Source organism: Lethenteron reissneri, chromosome 25 (assembly GCF_015708825.2).
Source record: "Lethenteron reissneri isolate LAM-NWPU_2019-01 chromosome 25, ASM1570882v1, whole genome shotgun sequence".
Taxonomy (NCBI): Eukaryota; Metazoa; Chordata; class Hyperoartia; order Petromyzontiformes; family Petromyzontidae; genus Lethenteron; species Lethenteron reissneri.
Window position 1 is genome coordinate 14837463 of NC_083803.1, and position 13151 is coordinate 14850613.

General features: G+C 47.9%; 1 protein-coding gene across 10 annotated transcripts in view; it reads right to left on the minus strand.

The window, feature by feature from the left end:
- The window catches only part of LOC133347308 (ral GTPase-activating protein subunit alpha-1-like), a 136278-nt gene that overhangs the window by 59973 nt on the left and 63154 nt on the right, over window positions 1-13151 (minus strand). For all 10 annotated transcript variants that reach the window (XM_061559458.1, XM_061559459.1, XM_061559467.1 and 7 more), the window contains 4 exons: window positions 12566-12753; window positions 11563-11661; window positions 9269-9424; window positions 1151-1279 (listed from right to left, as the gene is read on the minus strand). In XM_061559458.1, the coding sequence (XP_061415442.1) occupies window positions 1151-1279; window positions 9269-9424; window positions 11563-11661; window positions 12566-12753 (572 nt within the window). The remainder of the gene's footprint in view (window positions 1-1150; window positions 1280-9268; window positions 9425-11562; window positions 11662-12565; window positions 12754-13151) is intronic.

Sequence of the window (13151 nt, forward strand, 5' to 3'; positions counted from 1 at the left end):
CACGATTCAAGGTCACCAACCGACTTAAAAAATATATATATTTTTTAATGCTGTCGTGAATGGTAGCGCCTCTAGTAGCTTGCAGGGATCACGAGAATCCATGACAACCGACATCTGAATAAAAAAATATAAATAATTACACCACACGTGTTTCGATGCACGTTGCCCGAGCTTAAGAATGAATATTAATTGATTGCTTATAAAAAATATAAGTAATCCCAACCCTACACAATGTACCAGTTACTAATGTCATGCTGAGTTGACCTATGCGAGATGTAAGATGTGTTCAGATATCGCTTTGCCATTGATGATAGCCGTGGCCTGGAATCACACTCACGTCACTGGGTTCACACAGTGCAGCGCACTTCTCACCGATCCACACCATGGTATGTGTGCCTTCACTACGTACTCGAGGTTGATGACTCGCATTCGGTCGAACCGAGCCTCTTAAGAGTTGCTCTTCATTGGCCATACAAAATCATCATCATCATCATCACCGCTATGTCGTGGCAAACTAGTGGCATAATGGAAGGCAGGCTACACTCTACTACCAGATGAGCAATTGGTGTCTCACAGCAAAACGCTGCCACTTCAATAACAATAGGGAGTGCTGCAGTGCAGGTGAGGGTAATGCCGGGAAGAATACAATTATTCCTGCCATCAGCAGGACATGTGTCATTCAGACGAACATTTTTTCATTTTTTTGACACTCGAGTGTTCGTTGGGGTTCTGGGATCGCAAGTTTCTCATACGGCTCGTGTGTGGTTGGGGTGGTGCAATATCCTGTGCCGTGCCGGCCTTCATAGGTGTTCACTAACAGCACTTGCCCCAACAGTCTGTCAAGGAGCTACAGGGGAGATCTTTGTGTTAGTCTTTGTTTGCAACGTCCTGTAGCCTAGCCACCTTAGTAGATTTGTGATGTATGCGTGCAAATTAATTGAAATAATTATAATAAAATTACCATGGGTGTTGTTGAGTGCATTCTATCGTGTAGAGTGTTTTTTTTTTACACCGTATTTCAGTCTTTCACACCGTATCTCAGTCTTTGGCACCGAACGTGCTCATCGGAGGTGTGGGGGAAGGTCAACAAACGGAACACACCAAAAAGCAGCGCTGAAATCCAGCCGATGAGAGAGAGGGAGCCGTTTACCTGGGAGGACTGGGAGGTCGCGATGCGGCTGGCAGCGAGCAAAAAGTCCCACAGCAGCATGGAGGAGCCCGGCAGCCCCAGGGAGAAGAAGTGCGGCGAGCAGTTCCTCATCACCACGCTCAGCACGTCCTGCGGGAGGGGCCAAAGAGAAGGCACGTCGAGTCTGGTCCACAAAAAAAAAATTGACAGCGACGAAACCATCGTCGTCGCCACCCATCATCCGTCGGCCGTGATCCCACCCACCCAAGCCGTCGACAACTCTCGCGGTTTCGCGATTCATCCAACCCCTGTGCGCGAGAACATTCAATTATTAAAAGATGATTCAATCGCTCCTCCTTTGGCTGCCACTCCATCGTTAGTCTCGACCAACAGCCATTGGCGCTTCAAGTGACACATCCTGCCCAAGCCCGTTAGCTTTTTAACGGCCAACGGTGTCACCCAAGTCACATATTGTCTCCACTCGATGGCTTTTAATGCATTCGTTCAGCTTTGGCTCCGTTTTTCTAGGTCAACATCCACGCTTGTGATCCGCGTGTGCCATAGCATGTGATACGCATTGATGGAGAACATTCGCTTTTGGGACCAATTGGTGAGCTGCTTTTCACAATCTGGTTGAACCGAACGGCGGACACATGAGTTGCCGCCCAATCTAAAGCGGCAACCCACTCCGATCGCCGCCAGAACAAAACGAGACTCAATGTGCAGAGGCATGAAGAAAGAAACAGATGTTACAGCACTTCCCGCGACGCTCCGATGTAACTTCCTGCATGGAATGAGCACATTCCATGATAACGACAATGGGCCATTGGTGATTGCTACGTGCGAGGCACACACCTATGCCGTGCTGTTGTTCTTTTGAAAACAGAACCGCAACGCAAAACACGTAGGAGAGCCGATGAAAAGAGAGACAAAAGGGGGGGAGAGGGTAGTTGTGGGGGGTCCGCGAGGGGGGGGGTGGGTTTTTGGCCAGATTTGTCCTGCCTTGGCCCAAGTCAAATCGCTTCGTATGGGGGCCGTGCTTGAGACATCGCGCATTTGAATACGTGCGCACGTATTCTTGGGGGAAGCGAATAATTGCGACAGCTGCTCTGCAAATAGCACCCGGTGCTCCGGGCTCTCTCTTGACGACTATTGTTATTTACCCGCCCGCGTTTATGTCACGGCAGTGGCCCCCGCGATTCATCTCGAGCCGTCTCCGTCGTCAGCATACTTGTGCAGCTACTCATAACCTAACCATTGTTTTTGGTTTTCGTACGCATTTTGAGGGCAGCATTTGAAATCGCAGGGAAAGAAAGGGTGGGCAAAAGAGGGCGACTTGTCTCATTTGTTAAGAAAACAGCCCTCAATCAAACGAGGCCTCGCGAATGTATATCCTCGTTGTCGACACACTGCGTTTACGGCAATAGATAATGCAAGGAAGCTACACATGCGCATCAAGTGTACAAGTCCACCGTGTGAAATTGAGGGTTTTGAAAATTCCGTACAAGGTACTGATAATTTACAGCCCTTGGGTTAATCCACTGCTGGACGAAGCCTTCCCTTTGCCATGCCAATCAGGGAAGTTGCGTGGCCAGTAAGTCGAGGAGAGTTAATTTGTGTAAGCTGATGAGAACTCGCAGAGACCGGGATGAGTGTGACAAAGAGAAAACAAATAAAGTACAGCGTTGAAGCGAAAAGAAATCAGGGCAAACACAACCCTATCACATGAGAAATCTAGAACATTGCACAAACATAGATAAATGTCAAATAATAAATTCCCCGTTACGTAAACGTATTACACAAGTGCGGGTCGGTGAAGGGCGGGGGTGGGACCGGGACCCCTTTTCAGATATCGCTCGCCACCAACGTTAGCCCCTGTGCCGGGAATCTAACTCGGGATGTCCCCGGGTTCGTGGCGTGGTGTGCTCACGACCCTGCTGCGCAACCGTTCCACCCCGTTTGCCGAAGGGAAACCGAGCTCGCTGGCGGTGGCAGCGAGCCCTGGCAGGGAACAGCTGAGGCCCCGAGCACAGTGGCGATAAATCTAAGCTTTATAAAAAAAAAAGATTCTTTAAAGTGGGTAAACAGTCCCTGGTTACGTTTTGTTTAAACAGAGAAACCTTTGGCAATTGTGCAAACAGAACACGAGGCAGATAGGGACAGCAGTGGTAAAAGCCCCCCCCCCCCCCCCCACTTGGTTCCAGCAGGTGCAAGCACGTGGTTGCCGCCACAGAGGCGGACGCTGCCGACCGAGAGCCATGTTTACGCGTCCCTCTGAGCAGTGGCAGGCAGGGCCTCATTTTGATATTTGAGCGCAGGGTCGCTTTGACCCGTGCTAGAATATTTCTACACCCGGCACACCACATCCACCGCACCCTCTCTCGCTGCGGCCGGGGTTACTCCTCGTCACGTGCCGTCAACTCCCATTCTACGGCGTGGTCCGGATGTATTATGACTCCCGTTTAATTTTCTTGAAACGTCATGTTTTTTGTAAAGCAATGGGGTGCGGTCATGAATAAGCAGAAGAAAAAAAATGTTAAGTGATCAATTCGTTGGCGGTCACAAGACATCTGGATCACACGGTATCCAGCGACGCTGACAATGTTGCAGTGCCCAGAACACCACATCCTGTTGTACCTCTATGGCTGTGGCTACTGCTTGTCACGTGCCTACACCAAGTCTACAGAGCGACCCTGGCGATATGTATCTGCACCCAGCATACCACATCAAGTATGGCTCTCTGTATGCCTCTAGCAGCCTGGAAAGTGAGAAACGAAGCCCCGAGTAGAGATACAATGCTTTTCAAATAGCTTGTGACCCTCATGGTTGTATTGTTTTCATGAAGGTCTCTGTATGAATCTTACTGCAATCATTGAGTGAACAGAGCCTTAACCATGTCAGGTGTTTTTTTTCTTCCTCGCTCTTTATCGGCTCACTTAACTGCTTGTCATGTTCAGATGTTAACGTTGATGGTCACTCACTCAAGGGAATGCCCAGTAGCCCATGAAGAGTGAACCTAAGACCACCCAGTGACCAGGGCACAATGCAGGTCAGCGGCACAAGCATTCGCCACAAAGGGCTTACAGAACGGCCAACTACACAGCATTAACAGCGAGCGCGGAAATAAACGACCATCAGCGAAATAGACGTGAGCAATATATAACGCGCAGCTGCAAATGACAAATTCCTGTCAAAGTATCCGCGTTTATTTTCCTCGATCTCTTGGCGATTTTACAGAGATGGCATATCAGCAGCATTTCTTTTCCTTTCTGCTGAACCTCTGCTGGAAATACTTGTATTTTTGGCAGCCCAATCAGGGTATGCCACCGAACACAAAAACGGCCTTCTCTCTACAGAGGCCTCCACATAAAAAATATACAAAGCACAGGAAGAATACAAGAGGCAGCGAGAGCGGCCATCTGCCCAACACACCTGTTTTACATAAACCGACTCGTGCACTGCAGTGACGCCGAGACAAGGAACCGCGTTGAATGGAAGCATCACACCGCTAATTGAAAGGAGTCAGTGCCGAGTAATAAAATAAATAAATACATGAATAACCAGAGCTCTTTATTCGGCAATAGCCTCCCTTCGGTTGCGTTAATGGCAAACGGGCGAGAGAATGTGCAGTGTGGTTATCCTTTATTTGATTATTGTTATTATTATCATCACGTGCCCATTTCATTCTTTTCAAATTCATATTTGTTTGCCAGCTTTATTTGGCTTCGTTTGTTACCGGGTTTTTTTATTTTTAATATTTTTTAGAATTCATAAATGACTTTGTCATTGTGGATTACACAAGATTACCGGACATTTTTGGCATTGCCTATTTGGCAATGGCTATTTTTGGACATATTCATCGGGCTAATCCTCTCCGGTAAAGCCACGACTCGCAATGGCTCAAACGCAATGTTTTCTGTCTCTGCCAGCTGCTCAAATCCTTGCGGTCACAAAGGAGCAGTTTGGTTAAATTCATCGCTTCAGCACCACAGCATTCTATTGCAGCTCAGAGCCGAGCTCATGATATCAACTGCTGTGTAACGGCAGGCCATAATATATTGGATACTCTACACGATAGAATGCACTCAACAACACACATGGTACAATTTCAATCATTATTTATTTCGATTAATTTTAACTAAATCTTTGTTTATAAATACATTAAATTTTTCATGGTGCACGTTTATTGTGCGTGAAGAGTTACATACAGTAACACACATTAGATATGTAAGTAGAATTTCAAAGAAGGACTTTGCATTCTTAAATAGTGCTATGAAGAAGGGCCATTGCTCAAAATTACACACACGTAACTATTCCTTCCATGGCAGCAGTGTTATTGACCAATTGCGTCGAGAAAGTTGTTTTGTGTCCCGTGCACCACTGCCAGTGTAGCCTCACCAAATGATTTGTTTAATAATGGCAACGATCGAGCCCGGGGTGCGTGCGCACGCGCACACAAAGCAGGGCCGATGGGAAAAGAGGAAGGGGACAATGAAAACCGGCTTCTTCCCTTCCAACATGTTTATTGCATTTTTCATTGCCTGAATGCGACAAGTTCTGTTTTGGAATTTGCCATTTTAATTTGAAAGGGGGCTCCCTCTGGGCCTTTTCGTTGCACTTGTTTGCTGGGTAATTTACAGTCATTAGTATCTGATCATGGCCTATACACGATTTACACAATGGAGTGGGCATGTGAAGCCAAACAAATTATTATCCCCAAGGGCGTCATCGGCCGATCAAAAGCACCCCCCCCCCCTGCACAAAGCGAGCCCTTGCATCCCACGTATTCACGGCCTTATCTGTACCCTGGGAGCCCACTCAGACATTAGATTTGTTAACGGTGGGAACGTGGAGGGCTTCGTGCCTGCGCTTCTATGGAGAAGTCAAAGGATATGCTCTGTTCCCATGATTAAACTCAACAAAGCGTGCTTACCGCTAATGCTTATCTGCATCGTACAGAGCAAACGGCGCGCTTGATGCAAAATAGACTACTTTGTGAATGCTGAAAAAAGGGCCAGGTTGATGAAATATGTTTCCTCTTCATTTCCTCCTATTCATTGTGTTAGCACTCCCACAATCCTCACCACCTCACCCCCACCGCCCTTCTCCGTATGTGTGAATAGAATAGCTGAAGAAATGTATCATAAGTGGCGTGAAAGCTGTATATTGTAAACCACCTTCTGTTTTCAGCGATCTTTTTTTTTAAACCAAATCTAGCTTTACACTGCTCTAAATGGGAAGGCAACTCGGAGAGACCTTGTATGTATATACATATACAATTATAAATTGACTGTGTGCCTTGATTCACCGCTTATACACCACATTCATGTAATATATTTCCCTGTCGATAACCAGAAATAAGTATTAGTCCATCTTGGCAGCCATAAGAAAACCTATATATATAAAACGACAATAATATAGACAATTATAATAGGCGATTCTCCGACTGTAAAAAAAACAATGATTGTGAATCCAAACGATCTTAAACATTAAAACAATACACATGCCGAATTAATATGAGAGTTCAAATGCTTTATATACCCACACAAACACACACAGTTACCCAAGGCGGATGTTGGCACACACAACTCCACCATCGCAATCGTATAGAATTGCACCTCGACCCATGAGTTCAATGCTGAGTGTTTGGAGTTTGTACTTGTTAGCAAGGCATGTTGCTAAAACCTTTGAAATTAAACAAACGTGTATTAGGAAACCCTTAACTAGTTTAGTAAAATATTGGCCACTTTGTTTTAACAAATGCCATTTGGACATAATCGAAATATTAAAAAGGTACAAAGGCAAAGGTGCAGCCCCCGCAACTGCATGTTCACATCGCAGCTGGCAGAAAGAACCTCCACTAGAGGGAGCTGTAGAGAGTCCCTCCAGAGGGCGTGTGGCCGACTCTTCCACGCTGGGCATTCATCTTGACAAAGATTGGAGTGCCCACACTTTACCTCACCACCGACGACCCACTGATCGTCAAACCGCAGTGCCACCCATCGACAAACTGCGGTGCCACCCATTGACAAACCGCGGTGCCACCGATCGACAAACTGCGGTGACACCCATCGACAAACTGCGGTGACACCCATCGTCAAACCGCAGTGCCACCGATTTCTACTGCTGGGTGACCAGAGGCGGTGGGGAGATTTCAGAAATATGCACCATTGTTTCAAGTGCCTCACCGGGAGCCTGAACCCGCGACCTGTTTCACAAATCTAGTGCGCTATTCGTCGCTGCACCACGGCAGCACCCCAGCTACAAATAACACGAAGAGAATTCAGGTTTCCCTCACTTTACGCGGTAGCAAGTACAGTACACGCACCATGTTGTTCCACGTCCGACCGCATAGCCGCATGCGAGTGAATTCAAGCCGCACAAATATCGCGACTTTGTTGGTAGAAATAGGTTAGCCGCAACATCCACGAACTCGCACAACCCAAACCCGCACACAGCGAGGGGAAGCCGGTGCCGTCTGGCCAAATAGTAGCGAGCGCCGAAACTTTACCGCGCACGCACTTTGCGCGCGAGCACAAACGTCGAAGGGCACCCTTCCGTCGCACTCCTCGCGGAGCGAGAGGCAACATCTCGTTAACGGTCGGACATGTCTCCGCGCATGGATTTTGCTTCACGAGGACACTCCAGCACGTGATTAACACAAAGTCATCCGAGGCTATCCTCTGATGAGAGGGACGGCAGCAATAACGCGGCGGACGAGCGACACCGTCTGCGCGCGAGCACGTGTAACGATCGCAAGCGTTCGTAAACAGTCGGCGTGTGGAATTTCCACTTCATCAATCTAACAAATTAATAAATAACACACGCTTGCCCGGTATTCCTTTCGCCTCTACACATCTAAGAGTAAATACGAGTCAAAGACCAATGGTGCATCTACTGCCGGAAATGAGGGGCAATGAGAAAACCAGCGGTCAGAAAAACTGCACTACAGCCTAGGTTCCCGGAGGTTTGATTCCCGGCCATGTATATCAGCGGCGGGAGGCATCTGAACTTGGTCTGGGCCCCGCTGTCGATTCATGGAACATTAAATTACCACAAGGTGCTGTGTGCCTGTAAACGTCAATACTGCGGAGACAGAGGCAGCTGGGCATGGTGCTGACCACGAGACATGCATTGCTTTCTCCTCATCACGACTGAATGAAATGTCACAATCCGGGGTCACGACTGTAGCGCCCCTAGTGGCTGCACGGGTCAGGCGAGTCGATCACGTGGAAACACGTGAGCACGATTCGATGCACTTCAAGAGCGTACCGTGAGCATAAGAATTGATTTAACACGATAAATAGAAATATCATCGCAATGCTCCTGCCTACGCTGAAACCTCAGTGATCGTGTTAACCTTACTAAGTATTCACTAACCAGCTATATGGGTAATAATACCCAAACAAATGCGGTGGAAAAAAACTGTGCTAAAGTGTAGTTTGAGAATAATGTATGGCAGGAATGCTTTAAATTGGGGGAAAAATGTAGACGTGGCCGGGTGGGTCGTATGTATGTTGCACTTCTTTCGCAACGTATGTAGCCAACTGTGCTAACAGGAGGTGCGGCTGACTGTGATTACACAGGGTTCTAAAGTGTAGAGAGCTGGTCTCGGCCCAGTCACCAATGACCGCACACAAAAATAAATCACAGAATTTGATTCCACGCTGAATTTAGCTAAATTCCTGCTCTGAGAATGAAAAATATCAGGATGACTTCATTTGACACGTATTGCTCTGCTTCCCCCTCCTGTGTGAACCAGAGGTTTCAGAGGCAGCCCTGTGATAGCCACTTTCATTGGGCCGTTTACTCGCACAATACGACGCGATACACTCCACCGCTCTGCAAGATATCCCAGTGGATCCTGAGTCACATGGCGTGACACCGATATCACAATCGGGATAAGCTTGGGGGAAGAGACAACATTTATCAAGTGCATACCAAGAAAGGGGGTTGATACAAGGTGAGACGCACAAGTCACTCACCACCATCACCACCACTCAATATTAACACCGCGTCTCCAAAGTGGTACACGCCTCGAGGTGCCATGGGGAAGGGGCACCCCCCCCCCCACCCGCCACCCTCCGATGGCAGCCGTCCCAGTGAGGCACGTGGTGAGCACGGCAGCAGACAACTCACCTGGTCGGAGCTGAGCAGTGCGGAGTGGATGACGCCATAAAAGTGGACCAGAAAGTCGGTGCTAGGGTTCAGCTCCTGCCGCCGCATCATGATCTTACAGATCAGTCTGTAGGCGTGCAGCTTGCCCTGCTTGTACTGATCGGGCAGCGTCGTGGCCTGATAAAAATACAAAAAACAAGAGCACCGTTTTGCAGTTTTTTTTTCTTTCGCGCCGTACGTAGCCGTCCATGCTAATCGGAGGTACGGCGGAAGGACAACTAGCGAAACACAAAAAGCAGTGCTGAAGAATTGGGTTTTCAATCTCGAAGAAACGAGTTTACAATCTAGATGATGAGGTGACTCTGTGTCCCCCGGGTACTCACTGACATCACTAGGAAATGAAATTGGAATTAACGCCGCCGCTCGCCCTGCTCGATTGTCATTACAGAATTGGCGTCCCAACTGCCCCTATGGTTTAGGGGACTGATGATGATGATGATGACGATGATGACGATGACCACAGGGCCGAGACATTCTGTGCTAGATTGACCAGCACCGTTACAAAACAATTGTTGCTTTGTGTTACGAGAACAAATGCAAAACGTATTAATCATAATCACTCAGTGCTTTAAAATATAATGCGACATTTAGCGATTAAAATGAGTGGTCAAAATGGCTATATGAACACATTATTGGCCGCAATAAGTGTTTCGAGTGGACTGAATGTCAAGCATGCACTGTATATTCTAAGTGTCTGTTGACTCTAACACAATTATATTACGTGCCACTTTGACATATAATGCGATTGCGAACAAAGCGAAACTCGCTTCTTAACATTTAGAACCTTCAACATTATCTCAAAACCTTGGCGGTGCCACAGGTAGCCAACAAAACATTTCAAAGGGCACATTGAACCAGCATTATAGAACATTCACTCACACACGCGCGCACACGCATTGGCATGGATACAAGGTGTGATGTTCCTCGCCTAAAGGTGGACTGTACTGAATAGGCAACATCGAAACTGAATAGGCAATATCTAAATTGCACCATGTACCGTTCACACGTATTTTACATCAGAAAGGTAACCTTAGACCATAAACACACGCGCGCACACACGCATGGCAGCTGTGACACACTATCAGGTCCCATCTCTGAAGAACAAGGCTCTGGCATACAATTACATAGGGAAGGTACACACTGGGGGTCTGTCAAAAAAAAAATTGTCTTTCCAGCCTGGAAATCGCTGCCATTTAGGCCGAGTAATTAGATTGTGTGTGTGTGTGTGTGCTGGCTGCTGCCTGCGTCCGTAGCCCCCCATATTGGCTTACAGCAGCTGGCTTCTGAGTCACAGCGAGGGCCTGCTGGGCTTGCCAGCACCAGCTACCGCGTTTATCGAATCTTAATTAGCGTTAGTTGGAAAGGCTGCAGCTGCGCAGGCCGCGCTGACCTTTTACCCCCCCCCCCTCCGCCATGTAAATAAAAAGAAAACAAATGACTGCCCTAAAAAGGTAAAGAAGGGTTAAAGGTGCAGCCCTGCAATTCGGCGCTCACGCCACTGCTGCCGGAAGGGGCCTCCGCTAGGTGGGAGTGTCTCTGGAGTTGCCCCCACCAAGAAGGCGTCTTTGGCGCTACTCCGATTGGCGCGGTTGGCTAGGTACGATGCGAAAAAAGTTCAACATAAGTACGAGCTGGCCATGCGTTTTGGAAGAGGTGGGCGTACCCACTCGTTCTACCCTACCACACGTTGCATGCCGATCGACTGACCGCAGGGTAACTATTTATACCGCTCGCTTGGCAGAGGTGGTGTGGGGGGGGGGCGATTTCAGAAATGTGTGCCCATTGTTTAAACCAAATGCAAAACACATTATAGCCTATTTAAACGAAACAAAAACTGGATAACATTTTATTTACTTCTGATTTCCTTGCATGCGGAATTTCTAGACCAAAAAAAAAATACACGGTGCTAATTTCACACACCAACAAAGAACACAGGCACGAGGCACATTTATAGCAATTACCTTGGCTCACTTGTGCTAATTCAATACGCAGGTCTCAACAAGCGTAAACATGGCCTTCTTGTACACAAACGCCACCACCAGGGATTCTATGGGAAATGGAAATCTATTGCTTGTAAATTAATATATCCCCTCAAGGTAGCTACCGGTGACGAGTCCTATAAACAATCTTTATCGAGTCACCCAATTGCACGCAGGCTCGTGTCCGCGTCGCCTGGCGTCAGAATGTCCCACTCGGCGGCACCACGTGACGACTGCCGTGCGGGCAAGAGACACGCACGCCGGAGCTCTCTATACCTTGAAGAGCCACGGGGTGAGGATCGTTAGAGGAGGGATCAGATCCGGAGGTTCTGGCGTACACTGGTTGTCCAGGCTTATCCCCAGATTGTCACGTATCTGCGCGAAAAAAACATTTTACACGCACAACTTATTCACCATCGTCGTCATCGTTATTCATACGTAAGCATTTCCACGCGCCACTTGTGGCCTAGAAAGACAATTTTTCCCAGCTCGGCATGAAGATTTAGGAATGGGTTCTATGTTGTATCTTATATCGATTCATGTAGCCCCTTATTGCAAAGCTTTTAACAACAATTATAAAATTGCAGATAAGATGATATCGATTGAGATAAAGAGTGAGTTTCGATTTAAAGCTTTCGTGACTGCAGGGATTCATATTCTTGGATCTTTTGGTAAAGTCACGTAGAAGGGAAGTAATAAAATAAAATCATGTCCCGAGACGAGCAGTATCAACTCCGCCGGGTTAGAGAATGGCCCGCGGAAGTGGGTATCACAGAGCTACCACCTGCGAGTGCCTCTAAAGCTGACGTCTGGTCCACACAATAGCGAGCCAAACTTTCCCACCCACTCGGCCCCGCAGGAGAGCGAGGTTTGTCGCGTGACATTCAATCCACTAATTTAATTCTCAGAGCTGGAATTTCGATGAATTAAGTGCAGGGACCGAATTGATTTTGTTGTTGTGTGCAATCAATGGTGACGAGGGCTGTAACCATCAATTCGCTTCACTTGAGAATTCTCAAGTGTAGACAATTGATGATCTCAGCCTGGCAATCAATGACTTGCCCGTGAAAATCACCGCACCAAAGTTGGTTGTGCACTTTGCTCAACATCGCAAAGTACCCAGCCGCCTCTAGTGACTGCAGGCGACGATCACGTGAACCGATCATGCACAGCATACGCCAACAGAAGAAAATCGTCGAAGCTTCCGCGCAATTCGATGGGTGTGTCGCGAGCGCGGCGATCGTTCGTAATCGAGAAGAGCCGACGCGTCGCTACGTGCCTTGGCCAGCGAGTCCCAGAGCTCGCACAGGTAGTCGAGCACCTGGGCGTGGATATCGGGGTCGGGAATGGCGTTGATGTCTCCCAGGGCGCCCAGCATGCGCCGCCACAGCACGGTGGCGACGTCAGCATGCCAGCCCGTCATGGTGCCTCCCGCGATGACGCTGCAGTCTTCCAGCTCGCTGTCGTCTGCCGCGCGCGAGCGAGTCAAGACAGACGCACAGGTACAGGGAAAATGTGTTGTTAACCCACCATGACCACCCGACACAGACAATTAGTAAGGTTAGTCACGTAAGCAAAACGTGCCAATTAGTTGCTACTTCAAGCACACCGGTGCGTTGGAGACTAAACTCACAACATTAACAACTGAGTATGATATTTCGCTGGTGATTACAACCAGCTTCATCGGGCGATTTGCCAGAATTTGCCGCAATTGAATAATATTGGTCACGAAAGTCTACATGTTAAACTAAAAATAAACTACTTTTCATCTAACCAGGTAAGTCCCACTGAGCTATAGGAGACAGCTCTTTTTCAGAAGCAACTTGGCCACAAATAATGGCTCAATTGAGCGGCTTACCGCGTGG